At 34.7% G+C, this 13,089-nt stretch overlaps 2 protein-coding genes and 1 pseudogene across 2 annotated transcripts; 1 reads left to right on the top strand and 2 right to left on the bottom strand.

Moving 5' to 3' along the window:
- Positions 1-172: 172 nt before the first annotated feature.
- LOC120188264 (ATP synthase gamma chain, chloroplastic-like) lies at positions 173-1,321 on the bottom strand. Its single transcript, XM_039191741.1, has one exon. It carries the CDS (start codon positions 1,304-1,306, stop codon positions 173-175), a length of 1,134 nt encoding a protein of 377 aa, XP_039047672.1. The 5' UTR covers positions 1,307-1,321.
- Positions 1,322-1,947: 626 nt separating this feature from the next.
- LOC120188152 lies at positions 1,948-4,372 on the top strand (annotated as a pseudogene).
- A 3,337-nt stretch (positions 4,373-7,709) lies between these two features.
- On the bottom strand, positions 7,710-10,578 carry LOC120188153 (PRA1 family protein A1-like). The gene is made up of 9 exons (XM_039191665.1): positions 10,462-10,578; positions 10,164-10,354; positions 9,912-9,952; positions 9,735-9,813; positions 9,472-9,558; positions 9,314-9,402; positions 9,138-9,209; positions 8,929-9,051; positions 7,710-8,008 (listed from the first exon to the last, which is right to left on the bottom strand). Exons 2-8 carry the CDS (start codon positions 10,319-10,321, stop codon positions 8,948-8,950), a joined length of 630 nt encoding a protein of 209 aa, XP_039047596.1. The 5' UTR covers positions 10,322-10,354; positions 10,462-10,578; the 3' UTR covers positions 7,710-8,008; positions 8,929-8,947.
- Between the last annotated feature and the right edge of the window lie 2,511 nt (positions 10,579-13,089).

Below are 13,089 nucleotides of genomic sequence, written 5' to 3'. Positions count from 1 at the left end.
TGAAGTTGTGCATTCATTAGAGTACATAGTTTCTGTGATCTAATAAGATAGTTTCTTTGCACTTCATAATCATAACTAGTGTATCTTAGTCAATTGGAACATTTGTATACAAAGGATATCGGAGAAAAGGAACATACAAGGAAGGAGAAGTGAAAACAATCAAACTATGAATTTAGGCAAGTGCGTCAGCTCCAGCAACAATCTCCAGAATCTCACTTGTAACTTTTGCCTGCCTTTCCCGATTATAGACAATGGAAAGATTCTTCTTCAACTCAATCGCATTATCAGTAGCATTACTCATTGCATTCATCCTAGCTGCTAGCTCACTCGCCAATGATTCCTGCAATGCCCTCAAGATCTGACTATTCAAATAAAGAGGCATCATGGCATCGAGAATTTGAACCGGATCTTGCTCAAACTGCATAAGAGGAGAAATTCTCCCTCCTTCCACCCTCACTTTATCCCTCTCCACAACCAGCTTCCCTCCCTTGGTTGTCAGCATAAACAACTCATCTTCCATGCCATCAACACAATTCCCATTCACATCGACAACCTCACCTTTCACCGACAACGGAAGCAAAGTACGAATCACCGGATTCGACTTCACCAAAGATACAAACTTCGTATACACAAGCTCAACCTTATCGACCCCTTCACTTATAAACAACGAGAAAACATCATCAGCAATCATCTGAGCTTCTTTTGCAGTAGGAAACCCTCCTCCTTCAACAAATCTATCAACTAAAACATCATCTTTCCGCCTAAAATAAGAATTGCCCTTTTTTCCTACACTAATAACAGTATAATCCAATCCAATACCTTTCAATTCAGAAACCCGGGACTCCGCCTTTTTAATCACTGCATTGTTGAAACTACCACAAACACCTCTATCGCCAGTTATAACAACTAAAGCTACTTTCTTTACATGCCTAATAACAGTTAAAGGACAATCAACATCTTCACATTGTAAACTATCATTAATGGTGTAAAGGAACTCCACTAAACCTTCGGTGAAAGGCCTGCCATTGATGACAGCTTCTTGAGCTCTCTTGATCCTTGCAGCCGCCACTAGCATCATTGCTTCAGTGAATTTTTGAGTGCTTTTCACCGTTTCGATTCGTTTTCGGAGCTCACGAAGGCGGCAATGGATCTGAGTGAAGGGTGAAGGAGATCGAGAGATGCTTTTTGGGGTTAATCTATTGGAAAATTGGAGAAATGGGTTTTGGTTAAATTGATAAAAGAAATGATTTTTGGTGGAATTTGAAGGTTTTGACGAGACCCAAGTCGGTAGATTTGACGAATACATTGTTTACACAGAAGGTTTTTGCTGGGTTTTGGGTTTAAGATTACAAAAGTGAGTTTCCCTTGTGATGAGAAATGTTGTAGAAACGATGGATTACAAGAAAGCGATAGTAATTTGAAGGGAAGTATTATATCCCTCCACAAGTGATCTATAATTAAAGCCTAAACTCATTTGTTTAATTTACGGAGCCGTGTGGTGAGTATTTAGTTTGAATTGAACTTGAATCGAGTTTGAATTAAACTTTGAATCGAATTTTGAATTGAATTTAAAATTGAGCTTTATTCGAGTTTAAAATTAAGCTTTAATCGAGTTTAAAATTAAACTTTAATCGAGCTCGAGTCTCGATCTTTAGTTAAATTTTTAATTTTGTTAGAGTTTGAGTCTTTTTAAGTTCGAGTCTTAACATTATCTTTTGAGTTCGAGTTGAGTTTGAAAATTTTAAGATCACATATTTTTAGTCGAGTTGAATTTACATTTAAAGTTTTCGAGTTCGACAATACTCGACTGTACCGTCGAATCAACGCAACAAAGAGAATATTCGGAGGACAGAACTCCCAAACGTCTTTCATAAACTCTTGATGTCATCAACTTTAGGGTTATCTTTTTCTTCAAAACTTCACAAAACCCAGCTTATGACTTCCCCTGTTTTCATTTCCTTGATTTTCCCTTCTTCCTTCCTTTAATACCCCCATGTAACATCAGAACCCAAATTCCCAAAACCCAATCCAAAGTACTGTTTTTCTTTTCAAAAGGAGAGAACTTTGAGATATTATGAATATGGAAGCAAGAGTTAGGGTGGTGGTTGAAGGAGGACAAAGGGCTTTGAATTCGGCTCACGGAGCTGTCGTAGATGCTGGTACTAGAAAGTTTCTACAGCCGCAACAGCAACTTGGGCATTCTTCAAAGCACGGTTTGAGTCCGCAGATTGGGACCAGTCAACAGCTTCTTGCTGGTGCTTTTAGCAAGACTTGTACGGCTCCTCTTGCTCGTCTCACCATCTTATTTCAGGTCTGGTTTACAATTGCTTTTAGATGGCTTGGCTAGGTGAATTCCTTGTTTTTTCTATCCAAATTGTAAAATCTTTTTCCATTAGTGTTAATGATGAATGCATTAGTCAATTTAGCATGAAACAACAGAGTAGTAATGTCGGCCTAATGTTTTTGAATGATATTTTGTCATGAATTTACATACTGCTTACTGTTATGTTGAGCATGTGTATACATTCTACCTTAATGACTGCTGGATGGTTGCCTTTCCTTTAAGGTGCAAGGAATACACTCAGACTTATCGGCATTAAGTAAGGCTTGCATATGGCGTGAGGCTTCGCGCATTATAAATGAAGAAGGGTTCAAAGCTTTTTAGAAAGGCAATCTGGTTACAATCGCTCACCGGCTTCCCTATTCATCAGTCAACTTCTACGCCTATGAACACTATAAAAGTGTATGTTCTCACTTTTTCTAGCCATCTTTGTTTTTTCCTTACCAAAAGCCTTCTATTCATTCACTCGTATGACGTTGTTTGTTTTATTTTCAGATTTTGCAATCTATTCTTGGTCTGGAGAACCAAAGGGGAAACGTCAGTGCTGACCCCTTCGTTCACTTTGTTGGCGGTGGGTTGGCTGGAATGACTGCTGCCTCTGCTACATATCCACTGGATCTTGTGAGAACACGTCTTGCAGCTCAGGTAACTATCTGTAATGTCCGAGTGAAGAAAGCAATTTAATTTACTGTACCCTTTGAACAAGATTTGACGTGTGGTCTATTGCTTCCCATTTGATATGCACCTTGTCTCTGTTCTTTTTTTTTTTCACTTACCCTCCAGTTAAATTATTATTCTGAACTTTGCAGAGAAATTCAATGTACTACAGAGGTATTTGGCATGCTTTTCATACCATTTGTAGGGAAGAGGGTTTCTTCGGCTTGTATAAAGGTCTCGGAGCAACATTATTGGTATGTTAGTTACTTTTCTTCTTCGATTCTTTATTTTCCCATCTCATTGTCTATAATTGCTATTGGAATGCTGTGTGGTGCAGGGTGTTGGACCGAGTATAGCAATAAGCTTTTCGGTATATGAATCTTTAAGATCTTATTGGCAGTTACAAAGGTAAAAGTTCTTGTCGGTTTAGATTGATCAATAGTGCGTGCTCTTTTACATTGATTGTCTTTGGTTGATGCGGTCAAGCTGTAACTTGTTTGGAATTTCTTTGATTTTACATCAGGCCCAATGATTCCACTATAATGGTTAGTCTTGCCTGTGGCAGTCTATCAGGAATCGCATCGTCTACAGGTTAGTAACCATGAATGGATGTAGAATTTAATGGTTAATCTTTCCCTTCGTTGCGACTCTTATCCGTTTTGGTATTGTTATGCAATGGTGTTTTTCCTCTCAGCTGAATGGATGTAGAATTTAATGATGAATGTTTTTAATACCTTATTGTCTAAGTTAACACGCCCCAATGGTTAGAACCTGGGATTTTGCACTTGGTTATCTTAAATTCGCCCCTTATGATTGGGCGGAAATGGTTGGAATATATAGAATTTTACTCAGTTTTGTGGCCGAAGGCCCAGTGGGCAAATATATATATATATATATTAGTAAAGTGATACAAAATAGTTAGAAGCTGATTCTGAGCTCTGCATACTTTGTTTTTCTTCACTGAAAATTTGCAGCGACATTTCCCATTGATCTCGTGAGGAGGCGAGTGCAATTGGAAGGGGCTGCTGGGCAAGCCCGTGTTTATAAAACTGGGTTGATTGGTACTTTTCGGCATATAATCAAGTCTGAAGGCCTTTGTGGCTTGTACAGAGGGATTCTTCCCGAGTACTACAAGGTGGTTCCTGGTGTAGGCATCGTCTTTATGACCTACGAGACATTGAAGATGTTTCTATCAAGCATTCCTACCGATTATTAGCTTCATCTCGAACTCCCTTTTCTTCCATAAACGTCGTGTCTGTAAAACTCTAGTCATTCAGCTCTCAAGATGATAAGAAAACCTGAAAGAACTGGGTAGAATCTAAAAGCAACCAGTTAATATAGAAAGCTGTAGGTAAATTTTGCTGTTGTTGCCATGGATATACCTTTTTTTCTGTATCCAGTTCCAAATTCCAATACACTTAGACTTTAACATTCAGACACAATTGGCAATTTGTTCATGATCATGTTATCGTCACAGTTTTGTATGTTACTCTATTCCTATTATGTAGCTTTTGGAGATCAGAACCAAAGCTTTACATCTAGGGTGTAAGTGAACCGAGCTTGAATGAATAGAGTTATGTTCATGTTCGTTTGTTTATTTTTAAAGGTGTTCATGTTCGTTAAATTCAATATTGTGTTTAGCGTTTGTGAACATGTTCTTTTAACATTTGCGAACATATTCTTTTAACGTTTGCGAACATATTCCTTTAACGTTTGCGAACATATTTGTTTTTAACTTTTGCGAACATATTCGTTTAACGTTCCTTTAATTTTTGATACACACTTCTTTTATCCTTTTATTTGCTAGCCAAAGAAAAATGATGAAATCATGCTACAAATCCTTAAATTCCTTAGGTTTCACAATTTAAATTCCAAAATTCACCTTATGTCCAATTTAGTACTCATCTTCGCAATTATTTAAAATGTAAAAAATTAAAAGAAAATGAGAATCGAGTAAATGAGTCGAGCTTGTTCGAGAACATAAATAAACCGAAATAATGAATATTTATTTGTATTCGTTTGTTTATTAAATGAACATAAAAAAATTATATTAATTTATTAGTTTAATAAACTAACATAAATGAATGTTATACGAACAATTCGTTGAACGTTAGGTTCATTACACCCTATTCACAACTTATAAAAAATGTGAAACTGTCATTTCTCTTGAATACTGCATTAAAATTTCTCAACAATAGAAGGCGTTGGTTTTATTCTATTTTTCTGGTGCTTGATTGGAGTGTCTGGCATGAATAAGGAGGACCACTAGATTTCATACACACAGTGACATCACATTGCAGCAAGTGTTGGGTGAAGTTGTAAGCATAAGATGCATGCAAGTGGAAAGTAACCATGGAATTTATTCCCAGGTTTGTAGATGCTCAGCATCTTTCAGCATATTTGCAGAGAAGAGAAAAAAAAAGACTATTAGTGTGCTTCCTAATAGATAGAAACCTTCCTTGTTCATAGTGATATGTTTTGGGAAAAGATTGTTTTTTTTTTCTTCAGTATTAAACATTTTTTTTCCAACAAGTAGCCAGGGAAGACGTCTAGTCATGATGGAAAAGCAGTCAATATCATATTGGTTCGAGAAGAACAGAATCGACGTTGATTCCCGTTGGAAAACCTTATCTCCCTTTATTCTTTAACAGTTTTAGTCCCCAATTTATGGACTAATTCTCTTGTTAGGTTTAGGAGCCACTATAAATCTGTGTTGTCATATGCATGAGGGCCTCAACCTCTTGTGTTTTACCTCAACTTCCTTAGCTCTCGCTTCGACTTTGTAGATTTCATATCCGTAAGGACAGGGTAATCTGCATCCTGAGGTCCAGATCGACATGCTTGTTGCACCTGGTCCTTGGGTTGCATATTACCTCTTCCTCACTGGCAATACAAAAACTTGTCACTCAAACTAGGTTAGTAGGCGCACTCCAAACAAGATTTCATGATAATCTATTTATGTTGTTTATTTTCCCTCATTCTAAGGCGGTTCATGCATCAACTGTGCTTATATTTCTCCTTGGCGCTCATTTTTGAGCTTCACGTAAGACCAGTAACGTTGAGAATGATGTATTTTTCCGGAAGAGTTCGTAAGAACAGGATTTCTCTGCTCTTTGAACATCAATGGAGCTGGTGTTGGTCTGCCATACGGTGGAGCGCCATCGGTCGAGAAAAAAGGCACCATCTTCTCGCCGCAGAGACTCTGGAGCCTTTGTCATTGACGGGCTTGTCATACTTCGCCATCCAAATAACTGTTTTCTCCTTGGGAGTTTGTAAACCAAATCAAAAAGCAGTAAGCATTTTAAATGCATGTGGAGATATTTACATGTGAAAAAGGGTGGAACTTAGGGATATTACTATTTGGGATCTCATAGTCATGGCTACTGGGTCTAGCAGTTTAAAGTCTTAGGATTTATTTGGATTAAATAAATCAAAATAATAAGTAAACTAACGTTTTTATTTTTTTAATGTATTTTTATATAACACTTTATTTAATATGATTATCCAATATTAGGATATAATTAATTTAGGATTTTTTAATATTTATTTTTAAGTTTTATAGTACGAATTAAGTGACCTTTGGTTAATAGATTGTTATTATCCCTTGAGGTTTTAGGTTCAAGCACGACATCTATAGCTTGGAGTGGTGTAGGAGTGTTCATTGTCAAATAGTTAATAATCTTTTGAACATATACTATCTTGTATTCAGTCAAGACTAATAAAAATAAATAAATTTTATTTTTTAATAAATATTATACAAGAGTATAATGATAAAATTTGTATATTTTTTGTTTTCTTCCTTCTTCTTTTTCAAATATACCAAGCAATAATCATATTTTACTCAACAATTTGAGTTACAAATTTTGTTCTGTGAAAAAAATAGCCAAAATAAACTTATTGAAGAATGGGGAACTTAACCAAATTATCGTTCACTAACAGTAATGGCAGAAATGAGAGAGTATTATTACATAATCAAATAGGATATAATTATTATCGAATATTTGAAGTAATTGATATGAGATTGTTTTAATTTAAAATCTTAAAGAATATTTAATATAATAATATTAAATATTAAAAATGGCTGATTAAAATCGTTGTCTTCTCAGATAATGGAACGTGGTGATTGTCATATATGTGGCTCGAATTTAAAAGCAATAAACCGAAATTGTGAATCCTTGTGAGCACCAAAAGCTGGAACAGGGTTCGCTGGAAAGCACCGAAATGCCGATTAATAGTGATTTATATACAAGGGCTTCGTATAGCAAAGAATGAGGGACAGAAACGGAAATTAGAGGGGGAATTTTGTAGTCTGGGTTTTAATCGAGTATAAATTTTGATGTCAAAACTGTGAAGTCTATTTTGTTGAATGGCTTCTTCAGTTTGTTCGCAGAAGAAACCTACATAATTCCTTGCAATAATACTAGAAAATTAATCATTAGATTTGCTATATAAGTGCAGATTTTTTTAACTCAGATAACACTGATGGATTTTTTTTGTAGCTCTAGTTTTTCAAAAATCATTCTAATGTGATCTCATGACAGTAATTGTTCTATTTTTTACCTGGATAAAACTCGCACATATTTTGCAGACAATGTTATTCGAATCCAAATCACTTAGGGGAACATGCCGAAAAATGTTACATAATCTTTCTACCTCTAAGTTTCAATTCACACTTAAGGGACTACAACAGGTAACTAAGAATCAAAAGTATATCTAAAAGACACATTACCACCAGACCTTGCCCAACAACTATAAGATAGCTAATTGCTCCTGTAAATTCTGCAAATTTTTTTTTTTTTTTTTGTTCTTTTTCTTCTCAAAGGAGGGTTATTTGAGTAAAAACATTCAGCAAGGGAGTGAAGACAGAAATGGTCTGATTTACAGAAACAAAAGAGGCACTGACAATTTACACCTTGTCTGCTATTGCAAAGATTAGCCATCACCAACAGCAGCCATGCAACCTTATAATAACAAGATCTTCGAGCTTCACATCATCAGAGCCTTCATTGCCTGAAACCAAACACAGCAGTAACAGTGAGAATCATGAAATAGAACATGATCAAATCTCGCAACAAGAGGCAGACTATAAGAAAAATATAAAAGGATGTGTAACAATGAAGATAAAGGTTGCAGTTATAAGCTGTAAGAGAAAGTAGCAGAGTTCAGAAATGATAAAATCAATAGCCTATCAACATTAGCACAACGTCAGCAAAATTTTGAAGCAGTACCATGATTAACCACATCATAGTTTTCCAGAGTTGTTAAACTTGTGAGTCTTTGGCAGTCAATTGACCATTTGATAAAGAAACCCAAGAATTTTGACTATACCAGGCAAATAACACAGTGGTAAGAAAATTCAAATTTGATCCATGGAATTTTTTTTAACAATTTTTAAAACAAATTGAACGTTTTCTGTTTGTATAACAAATGTAAACACATTCTTTTTACGAATATCATCCTGCCGTGCCTCAATGGCACCAACAGCCATAGAGAACTCATCTGATATCTCTATTCCATTCAATCATACGAGTATTATTTTTATTTTTTGTTTCCTTGAGTCATTCTTTCTCTGAGGAGTTGACTGAGATCAGCAGAAGCTAAAAATAACTCATCTGAGTATCCCTTCCATGCACATTTGAGAAGCAAATTGTTTTATCAACAACCATTTAATCAAAGTAAAATGTGCGATTTAAATTGTAGATATCAGTCTGATGGGAATAAAACACTAAATGATAATTATATATGCACAGTAACTAGTATCATGTTATAGAGAAGTTTTCAAACATAATGCAAGCGTGGAGTGTGGACAAGAGAAAACAAACAAAGATATTGATTTGCTACTGCACATACCATTATAGTGTAGAAAATCACAATCATGAAATACATAAGATGTGAATACACAGAATATTCCAAAAACAAGATCAGCTTACATGCTATAGACTATATGATCTACAGCTCACTGTAATTGCGCCAAACTGCACGAAATTCCTCACGGAAAGTATTAAGACGAGCCTTCAGATTAGGTGTCCTAAAACTTGCATGAAGGATAGTGGCTGAGAAAGAGAGCAAGAGAAAGAGTTAGAAGAAAAAATGACTTCTTAATGGGGTAAATGAGAAAAAAAGAGATAAGATCACTGACCAAGCAATGCAATGGCTAGTGCCCAGCATATAGTCAGTAGACCACAGGACACATACCAAAGGATGAAACTCACTGCAACAAGAATGGTAAAATTAGTTGCTTTATATACTACATTGGATTGAAAACAGAATGGTTCTAACTTTTTAAGAAAGAAAATTTCTGAAAGATATTGATACCAGATGAGAATATGAAGACAAAGACCCAACGAGGCCGGCCGCATATGTGAATTGTTCTTTTAGCCAGCGGACGACCACGAATAACAGGTCTGACAATAATGAAAAAGTTAATAACCAAATCAAGAATATATATAGTCTGCGGAGTAATCAAAACTTACGTAAGAGGGGGCCTCATCTTAGCTGCTAAATGTGGAGAGAATTGTCTCACAGTTCTAGTCACCTTCTCACTAAAAGTACCAGTAAAGCTATAAAATAATCCGTTAAAGACACGAGTGAGAAACTAAATCTAACCATATAATAATATATCAACTTTAAATACTACTATACTAGAGCTCATCCATCCATTTCCAAGGTAACATTCAAAATAACGTCACTGAATTGAAATCCAGAACAGTAAACAAAGAGGTCTAACATTGCTTACCTATCATTCAGAAAAGCAATGCTAAGCGCTGTTAAGATCGCACCTAAAATAGCAACCGGTCTCCTCAGGAATCCCAAACCTACAAAATAAATAAATAATGCATATATATATATGTATAAATAAATATACATGTACTAAAAATAAACCAGAGAGCCACTGTTGATTTTGTCTACTTACAAAGAATGACAACAATCATGATGAAATAATTGGTCCGATAGCTGCAAAGCGAAAGAAGAACATAAAATTAAAGAAAGAAACTAACAGAAATGAAGTATTTGATATAGTATTCGAAAAGCACATTCACGATCAAGATTCAAGAATTATCTTCTTTTTTTGGCAACAATTTTTCTCTTGGCATACAAACAGCACCGGTTAATATTCAAATTCGAATGAAAGAAATTACCAAAAAAATTGAAGGAAAAAAATTACTAGTAGAGATTGCATTTAAGGCGGCTATTCCATTTGGCGTAAGATCGAGGGACGGTGAAACGAGAGAAGAATTCCGGGAGAGGACGTGGCGGAGATGACCAGTCCACTTCACGAAGCGCGTCAATCAGATCCTCTGCGGTTACGTTTCCCCAATCCATTGGATTTGATTATGTTCGAGCCTCTTCTCTTCGCTGCACGAAACCCTAGAAATTAGGGGGGAAAGGACAATTTACACGAGAAAGTGGAGCTGAAGAAAATGAATGGAGGTTGAATGAAGTTATTTTTATGGGAACCTTACACAGATTGTTTGGAAGTGTTTCTTTGGGGAGTTTTTGCATTGAACTGGAAAAGAAAGTAATTGAGTTTCAAAATTAAAATGCTTAAGAGCTACGAAATTGTATTTCGTTACAGAGACGAATGCAAAAATCGAAGGGAAACAAAAAATCCTAATGTCCGAGCCGGGGTTCGAACCGGGGAACTCTAACGTGTGAGACTAGTTTCATTACCTACTACACTACAAGACAACTTTCTTCGTTGGTATAATTTTAATATATTTATTAATTATATTAAGTATGGATTAATAATTACACCTTGTTCTTAAACTCTGGCTTAATCAAGACAATTTTACATCCAATGAATATATTTTTGTATGAATCTGTTTTTCATTCGATCGATACGAACAAAACAGTCAAATCATTGTAACTAAAAAGTTTAAATAATAATTTGATTTCTATCGAATTGAACATAATTACGTAAATTTTTAAATGGATGTTCCTTTTTCCCATATGCATGGGGTAAGGGGGAGGTAAGATAGTAGGCTGCCCTCAATACCAGGTTGAAGTCAGCTTCCGTAAGAGACCTCCGAATTATGAAATGCCCTCCGTGAGATTCGATCCCACGACCTCAAGGTTAAGAACCTTGTGCTCTACTAACTAAGCTAGATGATTATTTCAAATTTTTAAATGAAATATAATATTAATTAAGTCGTTATTTAGATTAATTCAAATATTTATACATTAATTCAAGTCATACAATTATTCTAATTTATACTAATAACATATTACAAAACTATAAATTTTATAATAAGAATAAAAGAAAATTAAAAAGACAAATAACAATATATAAGAAGAACATTAATTTTATATGCAAATAGAAGCCGTTAGTTTTATAAGAAAAAAGAAAGATAATATTCAACGTTATAATAAACATGTAGTTACGATATATTCCTATAACTATTAACATAATAAATTTTAAATTTTAAATCATATAAAAAACATATAAAAAAAGTTAAAAGTTCATCTAAAAAACTTGAACAAAAGATAGATACAAATATATCTTACTGCATCGACAAATGAACCACAATAGGGGATCAAACTATTGAAAGACCACCAACAATCGCAAATCAAAATCGAGCGTTGTGAGAAAATTATCTTCATACACAAACCACATATTCAAATTCATTATGAGTCCAAAGTATGGAAGATTAATAAGATAATAAATTAGCATCATATTGATTACTCAAGGCGTCGTCAAATTCAACTATGAAAAAATTAAATAAAAAAAATGGTCAAACGACCGAAACAAACCAAAAGATGAAGGAAAACGTATCATAAAGATAGACTAATGTGTATTATAGAGGTAGAGTTATTGAAAATAAAAAACAAACAAGGAAAAAACAAGATACAAAATAAGCAAATAAAAGAAATGTAATACAAGCAGTCGACAACTAACATCAAAATTAATGTCGTCACATATTAAACAAATAATTTTGGGATGAATACAAAGTAATATTTGTTTAAAGATTCTCTAAATTATTTAACAATGAACGCTTATACTTCTAAATATGTTGTATTCAAACTCGATACTTTAAAAAAAATCCTTTAATTACTGAAGTCTCTTGATTTATGCGAAAACAACATCATTTTTAAATTACTTTTAACTCATAAACTTATATTATAGCAATTAGTTGGCTAAAATTTGTAAATAACGTGGTTAAAATAAGAATTAGTAAAATAATGCAACTGAATAATTATTTATTTAGATAAGGTAAATGTTACAGTGTTTACCGAAGATACATTGATATCATGGCGTCTATGGTGTGTCGTATGGACATGCGTCTTTGGTCGTCGTGAAGGTTTAGGGTCGCACCAATTGCAATGCGTCCTTGTTTTCCATTCAAACATGTAAAGAATTACAAACTGAGTTTTTGTTTAGTGCATTATAGTGAGCCTAAGACATTAAGTGTCAGTTATAAAATATAATGGATTACCGAATAGTGGAATATTGAATAGTTCATCTTAACCAATATCCCAATGGGACATGAATTCTATTATATCTAAATATTCTTCCACTAATTGTAATAATATATAACAAGAAATGCATCAACCGTTTAAAGGTTTATGGTCGCAATAAAGGTATTTTTTCGAAATATCACTGGTGATCGGTATATTTACCGATCTAACACCGATCAGATTATATTTTTCGATCTAACACCCGTAGCAGTAAAGCGCGCCCCCTGACCAACGCTATATGCTGATTTAGCGCCACGTGGGGTATAGCGCACCCCCTGCACCGCGCTATACGTGACTGGGTTACACGTGGCTATAGTGCGCCCACTGCTCCGCGCTATACCTATTTATCTGACACGTGGGGCATAGCGCGGTGCAGGAGGCGTGCTATAGCTTTAATTACCCGGCCTTTCACACCCCACCCTTCCCTATATATACCTCATCCTCAATCACTTTCATCACACCAAATTCTCTAAAATACTCTCTCGTTTAAGGTATATTTTATAATATTTTTAATATTATGTATTTAATTTATTTAAGTATTTTACTTTATTTAATATTTTACTAATATAATTTTTTACAGATATATAATGGAAGGTGGTCTACTTCGCTTAGATGGAAATCATATATCTCGACAC

This window comes from Hibiscus syriacus, unplaced genomic scaffold, assembly GCF_006381635.1.
Source record: "Hibiscus syriacus cultivar Baekdansim isolate YM2019G1 unplaced genomic scaffold, ASM638163v2 tig00116939_pilon, whole genome shotgun sequence".
NCBI classification, from domain to species: Eukaryota; Viridiplantae; Streptophyta; class Magnoliopsida; order Malvales; family Malvaceae; genus Hibiscus; species Hibiscus syriacus.
Note: the sequence above shows the minus strand (reverse complement) of the source record. Positions and strands in the feature narration are given on the sequence as shown.